General features: G+C 54.3%; 1 protein-coding gene across 1 annotated transcript in view; it reads right to left on the bottom strand.

Moving 5' to 3' along the window:
• MINK1 (misshapen like kinase 1) overlaps window positions 1-12,708 on the bottom strand; it is an 82,599-nt gene that overhangs the window by 14,979 nt on the left and 54,912 nt on the right. Inside the window, 9 exon segments of the mRNA XM_027773183.1 lie at window positions 1,312-1,487; window positions 1,704-1,782; window positions 1,918-1,972; window positions 2,260-2,390; window positions 2,769-2,859; window positions 3,197-3,307; window positions 6,095-6,220; window positions 6,311-6,367; window positions 10,603-10,668. Of these exon segments, the coding sequence (XP_027628984.1) occupies window positions 1,312-1,487; window positions 1,704-1,782; window positions 1,918-1,972; window positions 2,260-2,390; window positions 2,769-2,859; window positions 3,197-3,307; window positions 6,095-6,220; window positions 6,311-6,367; window positions 10,603-10,668 (892 nt within the window).

Raw genomic sequence — 12,708 nt, 5'->3', positions numbered from 1 at the left:
TCTTCCTCTCCGTGGCTGTCGTCTTCCTCTTCGCTGCCGCTGTACTCATACTCCGTCTCCTCTGCAGGGGAAGACCACTGCTGTTCCTTCACCCAGTGCCCCCGACCCCACCCTGTACTCGGAAAAGCTCAACTGGGGACATCAGTAAGTCTACACCAAGTACGAGGTCGCCCCACCTCTGTGGGGCAATGGGGGACAATGGGTCCCACGTCTGGGCATGCACAGAGACAGACTAGATCCGTGGTGGGCGGGACACAGCAGCGAGTGTGCGCTAGGTCTAGACCCGCGGTGGGCAGGATGCGACAGCGTGTGCACATGCACCTCTGCAAACATGCGCTCAACCCGAGATTTCTGCACGCACTGAGAGGGCAATGTGTGTGTGGAAGGCTGACTTGGACCGGATGGTAAAAGAAGAAAAACAATCTGAGGTTCTAAGTTTGGGCAAGGATGGGATCAGCAGATGGTGTAATGGTTTCGTTGCTGGACTCCCATGTGGTTGACTGAGGTTCAAGTCCCGGCCCGGTGGCTTAAAACTCACGTTGGGGGACCAGCAGTTAGCGTAATGGCTATGTCGCTGGACTCCCACGTAGTCGACCACCTCAAGTCCTGGACCCGGTGGCTTAAACTCACACCGGGCGCGTGTGCGTGCGTGCCCAAGATCCCAAGAGGAGAGTGGAGGAGAAGGGATTGCGGCGTGGCCACACACCCCTGGGGGGTGATTTCTCGCTTTGTCTGTCTCTCTCTGTCTTTCTGGCGAGCGTGCGCGCCCTATAGCAAAAACCTCTCTCAAAAACAAAAACAAAAACAAAAACTCACGTTGGGCACTTGTGTGTATGTGCTGAAAATCCTGAGAAGACAATGGAGGAGAAGGGATTGTGGCATGGCCATCACCCTAGGGGTTGATTTCTCACTTTCTGCCTCTCTCTTTCTGGCGAGCATAAATGCTCTATAGTGACATTTTCTTTTTCATGAAAGAATTACTTATTTATCATTTTTATTTTTTAAAATTTGCTATAGGGCACTTATGTTCACCAGAGAGAAAGAGGGAGAGGGGGGAGGGAAAGTGAGAAAGCAAGCCGTCAGGTCTGGAACTTGAACCACAGGGGGCCATGTGGGAGTCTCCAGCGCCTTAACCACCATGCCACCTGCTGACCCCATATAGTGAAAATTTCTAAAAAAGAAATAAAAACAAATCTGGGAAAGGAGACGCCCTTGGACGCAGAGCTGGGGCCTGGGAGGGGAGCACGAGGGACGGCGGGAGGAGCAGGGCCAAGGTCTCCCGAGACCCCGCCTCCCACCCTGCCCACGGACCTTTCTCACCCCGCTTCTTCCGGGATCGGTCGATGTGGTCCTTGAGCTGGATGCGGACCTGCCGCTCCGTGGGCTGGTCTCGGATGAAGGGAAACTTCAGCAGCTGCTCCGTCGGGGGCCGGCTCAGGTACGTCTTGATGAGACACGTGTCAATGAAGTCGATGAACTTCTTAGACCTGGACACAGCGGAGGCTCACGGTGGGAGGGCGCCCTCAGAGGGGGTGGGGGTTGCAGGAGGAAGAGGGTGGACGGTTCATCCAGCCGCTGAGACCCCTCCGCCACATTCTACCTTTCAACCCCTGGCCAACCCCGCCCCACCCACAGCTGCTGTCCTATCATGCGGGTCCTAGACTGTAAGAGGGGCGTGGCATACCAACCTCTCAGCCACCTACCATTTCTTGGACTTGAGCCTGGGGGGAGGGTTCCGAGGGATGAGGAAGAGGGCGCGCATGGGGTGCATGTCACACAGAGCTGGATGCAGAGGAGACGCCACGCTGAGGGCCCGAAGGACCCTGCTCTGTGACCTCCCATGACCCACCTGCTCTCTACAGTCCCTCCCTGGGTCTTCCCTTTTCTCCCACCTGAACCCTGAGTCTTGGCACTTACGGGGGGCTCCCTCTGCCATCTCGATGGCTGTGATTCCTAGAGACCAAATGTCACTCTGTGGAGGGAGAGAAGGGTTGGGTGAATGTCCCAGCCATCCCTGCCCAGAAGCCAGAACCCTTCTGGCCCACACCTCTTCCTGAGGCTCCTCTCCTCCAACCCCACTGTCCTCCAACTCACCCCATTTCCCATCCATACTCCTCTTGCCATAACATGTCCCCGAGCCCTCAGGGCCGGCTCAGCACTAGCCTTTCCTTCTGCTCCCTGCTCAGGCTCTGCCTCCAGCCCACCCATCGTCCCGCTCCCTGACCCCAGCAGCCCAAGCTCCCAGTCACCACTGCGTACCCTGTAGTCGTAAGTGGCATCGGGGTTCTCATCGCAGGCAATGACCTCTGGGGCCATCCAGTAGGGGGTTCCAATGAAGGTGTTCCGCCTGCCCACGGTGCGGTCTAGCTGAGCACTCACCCCAAAATCCACTGTGAAGATGTGGAGGGAGCGCTCAGCAGGGCAGCCGTGCCCACCCGCTAGCCTCACGCTGAGGTCCCGGCCCTCCTCAGGCCTCCCTAGTGCAACTTCTACCCCTCGACCTCCCCAAGAGTCTGAGCCATCTTCCTGCGTCCTGGGGGGGAAACAAGGTGGAAGGATGGAGGGCCTGCATCCCAGGCCCATCTCCCTAGAGGGACCTGCCCAGCACCTGATGCCAGGTATGAACCCTCTAGAAGGGTTTCTAGCAGGAGGTAGGGCAGCCTGGGGAGGAGATGGGACAGCTAATTGGACCTGAGACACTAGGGGAAAAGAGCCCCTCTTTCTCCTGGAGGTGAGAAGCCTCGCCGCCGCAGGAGGAGCCAGCGCACCTAGCTTCACCTCGGCGTTCTCCGTCAGCAGCACGTTCTGCCCTTTGATATCTCGGTGGATCACCTTGTGGGCGTGGAGATGGGCCAGACCCTGGGGCAGAAGAGTGGGAGAGGGTGAGGGGGTAGGGGACACGCGGTTTGGACAGGCCTGGGCTGAAGGAGCCAACCCTCCCCACCTGGCGCCCAAGCACAGGCTGAGCTGAAGTGGGGAGTTTCTCCAGAGTGGTCCCAGGTGAAGCCCCAGGGAAGTGGCAGAACCCAGAAATGGAGAAGCTTCTCCTCCAACAGTCTGAGCTCCCAGGGACGAGACCCCATCTCTACTCCCCACACCCTCCGGGGCTAGCTGCTCCTTAAAGTGGGGAGGGTCTGCGCCCCAGAGCAGCTGCCGCGGTGTGGCTCAGGAGGAGGGGGCGAGGCCTTGAGCTCACCCTGAGAATCTCCCTGCAGATGTAGGCGATGCAGTCCTCCTTCAGGGCGTTCCCTTTCGTGTTCTTCACCAGGTCTGTCACCGAGCCAGCACCACAGAACTCCATCACCAGCTGTGGGCCCAGGACGGTACCGGAAGGGAGAGTATCAGTTAGGCAAGGCCTCCACGTCCTGTCAGACCCCTTGAAGAAGACCAGGGGCAAGACGGGGCCTTGGGGCTAGAACTGGCGTGAGCTGGAAAACAAGGGCCTGTGACCCCTCACAAAGGCTGCAGGCCTGTCAGGGATTAGGAGAGAAAGGAGAAGGGAATACGGCTGGGAAGAACCGGCAGGGTGGACTCCAGAGCAGGAGTCCATGGAGCCCCTGGCTTTGTAGATGCAATAGCATGGGTATGCGCTTCTTCCTTGAGGAAGGGTCTGATGCTTTCATCAGATACTCATGGGGGCCAAGATCCCAAAATGGCGTCAGCTAACTACACCGGCCCAGGGCCTGCTGCTGTACAACCAGCAAGCAAAAAGTGTTTATCATTGGAAAAGAAATCAAAAGAATCATAATTCATGACACATGAAAATGATATGAGGGGCCAGCAGGTGGCATGGTGGTTAAGGTGTCGTACTCCCACACGACTGAGTGCGGTTCGAGTCTCAGATCTGGCAGCTCGCTTTCTTACTTTCCCTTTCTGGCTCTCTGATCAAATTTTAAAGATAATAGTAAATAAAATTAAATAATTATTGGGTGAAAAAAAAAAGAAAGAAAATGGTATGAAATTTAAATTTTAGTGACCTAATAAATAAAGGTCTCGACGGCCATACGCGGCCACGCTCATGCACTTACGTATGGTCTGTGGCCACTTTCACGGTAGGAGAACAGGACTGAGCAGTTGTGACAAAGCAAATACGCGGGGTCTTCATTATGTTTATGTGAAAAAACTTCGCAAAAATGTCAAACATTTTTTGCAACAAAGTAAACTTGTACTTTAATTCCTTTTTCCACTAAGTTCTTGAAGTTCCTTTTAAGACCTGCAAAGCCTGAAATAATTGCTATCCAGCCCTTCACAGAATGTTTGCCGGCCCTGGGACCAGCAATTAGTGTAATGGCTGGCCAGCAATTAGTGTAATGGCTATGTCGCTGGACTCCCATGTAGTCAACCACGGTTCGAGTCCCGGACCCAGTGGCTTAAAACTCATGCTGGGCATGTGTGCGTGCATGCCCAAGATCCCGAGAGGAGAATAGAGGAGAAGGGATTACAGTGTGGCCATCCCCCCTGGGGGGTGATTTCTCACTTTCTGTCTCTCTATCTGTCTGGCGAGCGCACGTGCCCTATAGCAAAAACCTCTCCAAAAAAAAAAGAAAGAAAGTTTGTCAGCCCTGAGCTAGAGGAAAGATGGACTAAGAATCTGAATTCTCCAGGTAGGCTAGAGACAAAGACAGGGCATGAGGTCTATCTAGGGAACTGTGGGAGAGCACTGGGAAGACTTTGGGAGAAACTCCTGACACTCAGGACAGTGACAAGGCCCGAGATATGAGTCCTGGTCTGCATCTCTAGGAAGAGCCACTGAGATTCAGAGGCAGAAGCCAAATGGGAAGATGGTTCCAATTAGTCCCCTGAGAATCAGGGGTTTTAGTGTTTTCACTAAAACCACATCCAGGGACCAGCAGATGGCGTAATGGTTATGTTGCCGGACTCCCACAGAGTCAACTGCGATTCAAGTTCTGGACACAGTGGCTTAAAACTCACGCTGGGCATGTGTGCATATGTACCCAAAATTCTAAGAGGAGAATGAAGGAGAAGGAATTGTGGCATGGCCATCCCCATTGGGGGAGGGGGTTCTTGCTTTCCTTTGTTCTCTCTGGCGAGTGTGCATGCCCTATAGTAAAAAAACCAAATCCCTCCCCAAATAAAAAAAATAAAAACCACATCCAGTGCAGAAGAAGGCTGGATGGGACATGTATATTTGAATATGCAATAAACCTAATTTGCCTGTGTTCCAAGTCTGGGCAAGTCCCTTGGACACTACAGCACAGTGGAAGGACAGGAAAACAGTGCCCAACAGGTCCAAAAGAGGGCGCCTAGTGGTTGATGCTTCGCCCCCAGTTCTCAACGACCTCCCACTGTGCACACCTGGCAGGTAAACCTACCTGAGACTCACCTTTCTTTGTGTATATGAATGTGTCTGTGTGTGTCCCTAAAAAGCCTAAAAGCCTCTGAGGCTGGGACAATGACTCATGCTCAGCTCTTCCAGGTACATAGAAGGCGCTTAGTAAGTACTTGTCTGTCTCACTGCCGGGAAGGAAGACATGGCACAAGCTCCAAACCTGCCCACAGCCATGGCTAAGCTCCCTGCTGCTCTCTGCAGGAGCTGGGCTCAGTCTCATGAAGAGTGAGGCTGGGAGAGCCACTGGCACCAGTGCCCAGGCTAGGGAGGGGAATAACTCTTGGGAATGTTCTGGGCCGGGAGGAATTTGGGGGAGGCCCAAGAGAGCTACAGCAGACTCTGGTTCAAATAATCATCGGGAAGGGCTTGTGCACTGAGAGGAGTGTGGACAGAGCCCCGGGCCCTGGACTATCTGAACCCTGCTGCCTTCCCAGAAGATGTGCTCGAAGGCAGGAGAAATGAGGGACCAGCCTCCTGACAGCCGTCAGGGTTACACTGCTCGCTGTTTATTACATGCCTGTCACCCGGAGTGAGGTACTGGTCAGGGCAGAGGGTGGGGCAGTCACAAGGACTCCTGCAATGGTACCTCGCCAAGGCTGAGAGGCTGCAGTGTGTCTGGGGCTCTGCGGACCCAGAGACGGGGCCTGCAGGGAGGGCAGGCAGGAAGGGCTTTGGCCCAGTCTCAAGTCCCACCAGAGCAGCGGCAGGAAGGCAGTGTGGAGGGCAGCAGGGGCCACTTCTCACCCAGAGCTGGTCGTCGTTTCCGGGGGGACTCTTCTTGACGAAGGCCCCGTAGTAGGTGGCGATGTTGCGGTGGTGAGAGTACTTCTTCAGCATGTTGATCTCCTGCTTGATCTCTTCCTCCTCGTCCTAGGCGAATGGGACGAGGTGAGCTCTGGGGCTCCCCTCACACCCTCTTCTCAACTCTCTGGCCCTCCCCTGACCCCATGCCACCCCTACCTCCGTGACATCCATGACCTTGATGGCAGCCAGCTGCCCTGTCTTGACATGCCGACCCTGTGGGAAAAGCCGGGCGGGGAGGAATCAGGAGCTGTGCTCAGGGAGTAGAGGGGCAGAGAGGGCTTGACTCCACGTCTCCCCCAGTTTTCCACCCTGGAGAGTGCCCTGGTTATCACGCCTAGAACCCTCCATCCACATGCTGGTCGTAGGTGTGGACACGGACACGGGTTCGAGCCACCGTGTAACCACCTGGTCTTCTAAGCTATAAGCTCCATGATGATGAAGGGTCTCCTCCCATATAAAGCTCTACAGAGATTTTCTTCTATGCTTTGTTTTCTAGATTTTAGGATTTTTATCTTTTCTTGAACTGCTGATAGGTTCATCTACCTATGGTTCGAACAGAACCTTTTTCCTGGCCTTAAGCCTTAAGCAAACTTCTCTTAACATTTTTAAATTTTGATCTATTAAAACTAAAGTTGTTTTCCTTGAAATGAAAAAAATGCATAAAAAAATACCCACTTAATGACTGCAGTAAGCTATATAGCCCTAGTGAGGTGCTACTTTACAGTATGTTCATTCTACTCACCAGAGTTTCTGCCTAAAGTCAGACTTGTGTTCATAGACATGTACCCAGCAACTGCACGTGATATTGATTCATTAAGACCTTTTGTGAATCAATAAAATGTGGGGGAAAAAAAAACCAAAAAACTCCAGAGAGACGGAGACACGTGAGTTCTGTTCCCGTCTCTGTCCTGGACTTTCTACAGCATGAAAGTTAGAGCGGGGAGTGAGAGGTGCGTCTCTATCCTAGTGGAGGCTGGAGGGAGTGGGAGGAGAAGGCTAGACAGGAGGGGATTTGCAAGACAGTCTGGGGTACCTTCCTGACCAGTCGCTCTGCACAGGCGGGCTCTCCCAGAGACAACCCCACGTAGTGCAGCTTTCCACTGCTGTCAGAAGGGCACAACAGACTGAGCTGAGATTTTAGAGAACTGAGGAAACACAGGCCCAGTGACCCGAGCTGATGTCCCCACTCCCAGCCCTTGGGTGAAACTTCCCCTTCTTCAGGGTGCCCCAGCCACCTGAAATTCCTAGCAGGAGCTATCCGAGGCTTGGGCAGGAAAGGCTTCCTGGAAAGAGGGTGGGAGGTGGTGGCTCTGGTAGGGATGGGCTTGGGTACAGCCTGCCCGTGGGTTATTTTTAGCCCAGCAGTCATCCAAGACCCCAAGCCTGGAGAGGCAGGCACACGCAGAGCTACTATTTCCATGGCAACAGCTAGGTGAGAGATGAGGGGGTGCCTGTCTTCCAAAGTTTACGGGGGAAGGAAAGTAAAAGAAAGGCAGGTGGTCCCAGCGGCCACTCAGGGCTGCAGAGCTTAGGGGGCCTTGGAAACAGCAAGCACTGTGTCTGGAGCGGAAGCGGCTGGGTGTTTAGGGCCTGAACTCAGGGCAGCGTCCACCCTGGACATCCTCATCCCTGCCACGGCTCCCCCATCCACGTGACAGGGCTGGGCTGGCCAGGCTTAAAGCTACAGCCAGTTACGGAGAACGTGCCGTCTCTGTGGCAGCTCAAACGCAGAAGGTCTTGGTTCTGGCTCCAGCGTGGTAGGAGGCTGGCTGCGGGAGCTCAGGAAGACACTTCCCCTCTGCAGAAGGCCACCCTCCCACCCCGTGCCAAGTCCTGGCTCGCTCATGGAGTTGGGAGGTGCTTCAGCCCTAGCTTTGCTGAGCTCTGGGTGAGCCCTGAGGCACAGCCCTGTGCCCTCCCTGCGCCTGGCCCATGCCCCACTCGCTGCACTGCTCCTGCCACGCCCTGGCCTAGTTCTAACCTCAGAGGCCGAGGTCAGCAAAGTGCCACTTCTTACCTCTTCCCTCTCTTCTCTCCTCTTTCTGTCCTCTCTTCCTCCCCCAGGGCCCAGCCTCTGTCATCTCCCACAGCCCGGAACCCACTTCCTCCACTCCTCTCAAGAGGGCCCCGTGGAAGTGCGGGCCACGCTTCGAGACCACCAGTCTCACCTTGTACACCTGTCCGTAGGTCCCATTGCCGACCACCTCCACCAGCTCGAAGATCCCAGCAGGGTCCTGAATGGGAGGGAGACAGAATCAGGTGTCAGGACTTCGGAATAGAACTATGAAGCAAGAGCAGATGAAGAGGTATTCCCTCAGGATTGCGCAGGGACGCCGGCGGATCACCTGGGCCAGCTGCCTGCTCCTGGGTCAGTGTTCTGGGGGAACGGTCGGAAGGATATGGGAGACCTTGGCAGTCAGAGCCCTGTTGGTTATTCAGAGACATGGCCCTGATTGCAAAGTCACTAACCAACTTCAGTCTGCATCCCTACTTGCAAAATAGGGACACCCGAGAACCTATCTCTGGGATGGGTGTACATTTAAAAAATTTTTTTGCCAGAGGGTACATGCACTTGCCAGTGAGATAGAGAGAGGGAAAGTGAGAAGCTACCCCTCCGCCAGTGGGGCATGATCACACCACAAGCCTTTCTCCTCCATCTCTCCCTCCTCTTGGGCGTGTAACCACCTGGTCTTCTAAGCTATAAGCTCCATGATGATGAAGGGTCTCCTCCCATATAAAGCTCTACAGAGATTTTCTTCTATGCTTTGTTTTCTAGATTTTAGGATTTTTATCTTTTCTTGAACTGCTGATAGGTTCATCTACCTATGGTTCGAACAGAACCTTTTTCCTGGCCTTAAGCCTTAAGCAAACTTCTCTTAACATTTTTAAATTTTGATCTATTAAAACTAAAGTTGTTTTCCTTGAAATGAAAAAAATGCATAAAAAAATACCCACTTAATGACTGCAGTAAGCTATATAGCCCTAGTGAGGTGCTACTTTACAGTATGTTCATTCTACTCACCAGAGTTTCTGCCTAAAGTCAGACTTGTGTTCATAGACATGTACCCAGCAACTGCACGTGATATTGATTCATTAAGACCTTTTGTGAATCAATAAAATGTGGGGGAAAAAAAAACCAAAAAACTCCAGAGAGACGGAGACACGTGAGTTCTGTTCCCGTCTCTGTCCTGGACTTTCTACAGCATGAAAGTTAGAGCGGGGAGTGAGAGGTGCGTCTCTATCCTAGTGGAGGCTGGAGGGAGTGGGAGGAGAAGGCTAGACAGGAGGGGATTTGCAAGACAGTCTGGGGTACCTTCCTGACCAGTCGCTCTGCACAGGCGGGCTCTCCCAGAGACAACCCCACGTAGTGCAGCTTTCCACTGCTGTCAGAAGGGCACAACAGACTGAGCTGAGATTTTAGAGAACTGAGGAAACACAGGCCCAGTGACCCGAGCTGATGTCCCCACTCCCAGCCCTTGGGTGAAACTTCCCCTTCTTCAGGGTGCCCCAGCCACCTGAAATTCCTAGCAGGAGCTATCCGAGGCTTGGGCAGGAAAGGCTTCCTGGAAAGAGGGTGGGAGGTGGTGGCTCTGGTAGGGATGGGCTTGGGTACAGCCTGCCCGTGGGTTATTTTTAGCCCAGCAGTCATCCAAGACCCCAAGCCTGGAGAGGCAGGCACACGCAGAGCTACTATTTCCATGGCAACAGCTAGGTGAGAGATGAGGGGGTGCCTGTCTTCCAAAGTTTACGGGGGAAGGAAAGTAAAAGAAAGGCAGGTGGTCCCAGCGGCCACTCAGGGCTGCAGAGCTTAGGGGGCCTTGGAAACAGCAAGCACTGTGTCTGGAGCGGAAGCGGCTGGGTGTTTAGGGCCTGAACTCAGGGCAGCGTCCACCCTGGACATCCTCATCCCTGCCACGGCTCCCCCATCCACGTGACAGGGCTGGGCTGGCCAGGCTTAAAGCTACAGCCAGTTACGGAGAACGTGCCGTCTCTGTGGCAGCTCAAACGCAGAAGGTCTTGGTTCTGGCTCCAGCGTGGTAGGAGGCTGGCTGCGGGAGCTCAGGAAGACACTTCCCCTCTGCAGAAGGCCACCCTCCCACCCCGTGCCAAGTCCTGGCTCGCTCATGGAGTTGGGAGGTGCTTCAGCCCTAGCTTTGCTGAGCTCTGGGTGAGCCCTGAGGCACAGCCCTGTGCCCTCCCTGCGCCTGGCCCATGCCCCACTCGCTGCACTGCTCCTGCCACGCCCTGGCCTGGTTCTAACCTCAGAGGCCGAGGTCAGCAAAGTGCCACTTCTTACCTCTTCCCTCTCTTCTCTCCTCTTTCTGTCCTCTCTTCCTCCCCCAGGGCCCAGCCTCTGTCATCTCCCACAGCCCGGAACCCACTTCCTCCACTCCTCTCAAGAGGGCCCCGTGGAAGTGCGGGCCACGCTTCGAGACCACCAGTCTCACCTTGTACACCTGTCCGTAGGTCCCATTGCCGACCACCTCCACCAGCTCGAAGATCCCAGCAGGGTCCTGAATGGGAGGGAGACAGAATCAGGTGTCAGGACTTCGGAATAGAACTATGAAGCAAGAGCAGATAAAGAGGTATTCCCTCAGGATTGCGCAGGGACGCCGGCGGATCACCTGGGCCAGCTGCCTGCTCCTGGGTCAGTGTTCTGGGGGAACGGTCGGAAGGATATGGGAGACCTTGGCAGTCAGAGCCCTGTTGGTTATTCAGAGACATGGCCCTGATTGCAAAGTCACTAACCAACTTCAGTCTGCATCCCTACTTGCAAAATAGGGACACCCGAGAACCTATCTCTGGGATGGGTGTACATTTAAAAAATTTTTTTGCCAGAGGGTACATGCACTTGCCAGTGAGATAGAGAGAGGGAAAGTGAGAAGCTACCCCTCCGCCAGTGGGGCATGATCACACCACAAGCCTTTCTCCTCCATCTCTCCCTCCTCTTGGGATTTAAGGCATGCACACACACATGCCAGGCTTGTTTTTCAAGCCACAGGGTCCGGGACTCGAACCGCAGGGTCAGCCACATGGGATCCGGCTTTGTTAACCACAGAACCGGCCCAGTTGGTGTAAACTTTATGTGAGGCAATGCCCATAAAATGCTTAAGACAGTGCCTGGCATAGAGCAAGCGTGTGAGCAATAAAAGTTAATTATCGTGATCGTTATTTTATTTTTAAAAGCACGGATGAGTAAAGCTAGCAGGGAGCGAGAGGAGCTAGCAGAAGCCACGGTCCTTTGTTCTCTTCCCTACCCAGTCCTCCTGAGGCTGAGGGGTGGAGGCACTGGGGGGCAGCGGAAGGGACCTCCAGGGAGGGAGGGAACAGGTGCGGGTGAGAAACAGCCTCTGGGAGGGGCGAGGAGAAGGGAGAACTTTCTGTTCCTACTTTTCTAAGCCAAGCGGTGCCAGGAGGAGAGGGCCCGGAGGGCTGAACAAAGCCTCCAAAGAGGCCCATCCTCCTGCGGGGCCAAGAGCAGGCAGGCCTGGCTTGGAGCAACACAGCTGCTGCCCGGGCCATCCACACCCTCCTGGCAGGACCTTTTTTTCTTCTTTCTTTCTTTTTTTTTTTTTTTTTGAGAGAGAGAGAGAAGTTGGGAGGTAGAAGCACAAGCCAGAAAGAGCTACAGCCCAGGAGTCCACACTCCTGTCCCCACTGCTCCAGGGCAGGGCAGGTCTGGCACTCCCTGCCTCCCACTACAGGGGCTGGGCAGGAAGCAGCAAACAAGGGCGCCCCTGGAACAGACCCTCCAGACCGCACCAGGCCTCTGTGCTGACGGTCCTTAAAGTATGTAATCCAAACTCCTTGCTCCCTGATTGTGAAGGCCAATATAGGATTTCTAGAGGGTGGAGGGAGGGAATATACACAACTCGCAAAAAAGCCAAAAAACCCCTTCATGCACTGCAGCAAGCATATGGAACATAAAAGACTTGGGCATGTTGGAGACCAGCGAGACACCAACCCGAGGCTTTCAAAATGTATTTATTGGGTCAGCCCATGGCCTAACGATTCAAAAGCTGGATCTCACATGGCCGACTGTTCAGTTCAAGTCGCGGACCTAGTGGCTTGAGAAACACGCTGGGTGCGTGTGCATGTGCGTGCATGCCCAAAAAAGGGCATCCTGAAAGGAGGGGCAAATGGAGAAGCACTGCGGTGTGGCCATTCCCCAAGGGGGTGCTTTCTCCCTTTCTCTCTCTCTGGTGAGCACACATACCCTCTAGCAAATATTTTTTAAAATATAAGTATTTATTTCTGCCATGAGTAAGCCACACACAGGGATACAGCACTCCTGGAAGGGTCCTGATGCCACGATCCATGCTCAGCCAGCTCCAGATCACGGATGAACACATGCCTGGCATACTTAGGTTGGTCTCTGGATTTGAACTGGCAACCTTCCCATGTGGGACTGCCTCACAAAGCACAGTGTTCTACTGCTGCACTACGGTTCAGCCTCCAATCAGAGGCTTTGTACGAACGGCCTCACTGTGCACTGGCTTTGTCCATTTTCTCAGAGGAACTGGAGGCAGAAGTGTGGCCTCGGCTCCCTGAAG

The sequence above is a fragment of the Tupaia chinensis genome, unplaced genomic scaffold, assembly GCF_000334495.1.
Source record: "Tupaia chinensis unplaced genomic scaffold, TupChi_1.0 Scaffold000330_1, whole genome shotgun sequence".
NCBI classification, from domain to species: domain Eukaryota; kingdom Metazoa; phylum Chordata; class Mammalia; order Scandentia; family Tupaiidae; genus Tupaia; species Tupaia belangeri.
Note: the sequence above shows the minus strand (reverse complement) of the source record. Positions and strands in the feature narration are given on the sequence as shown.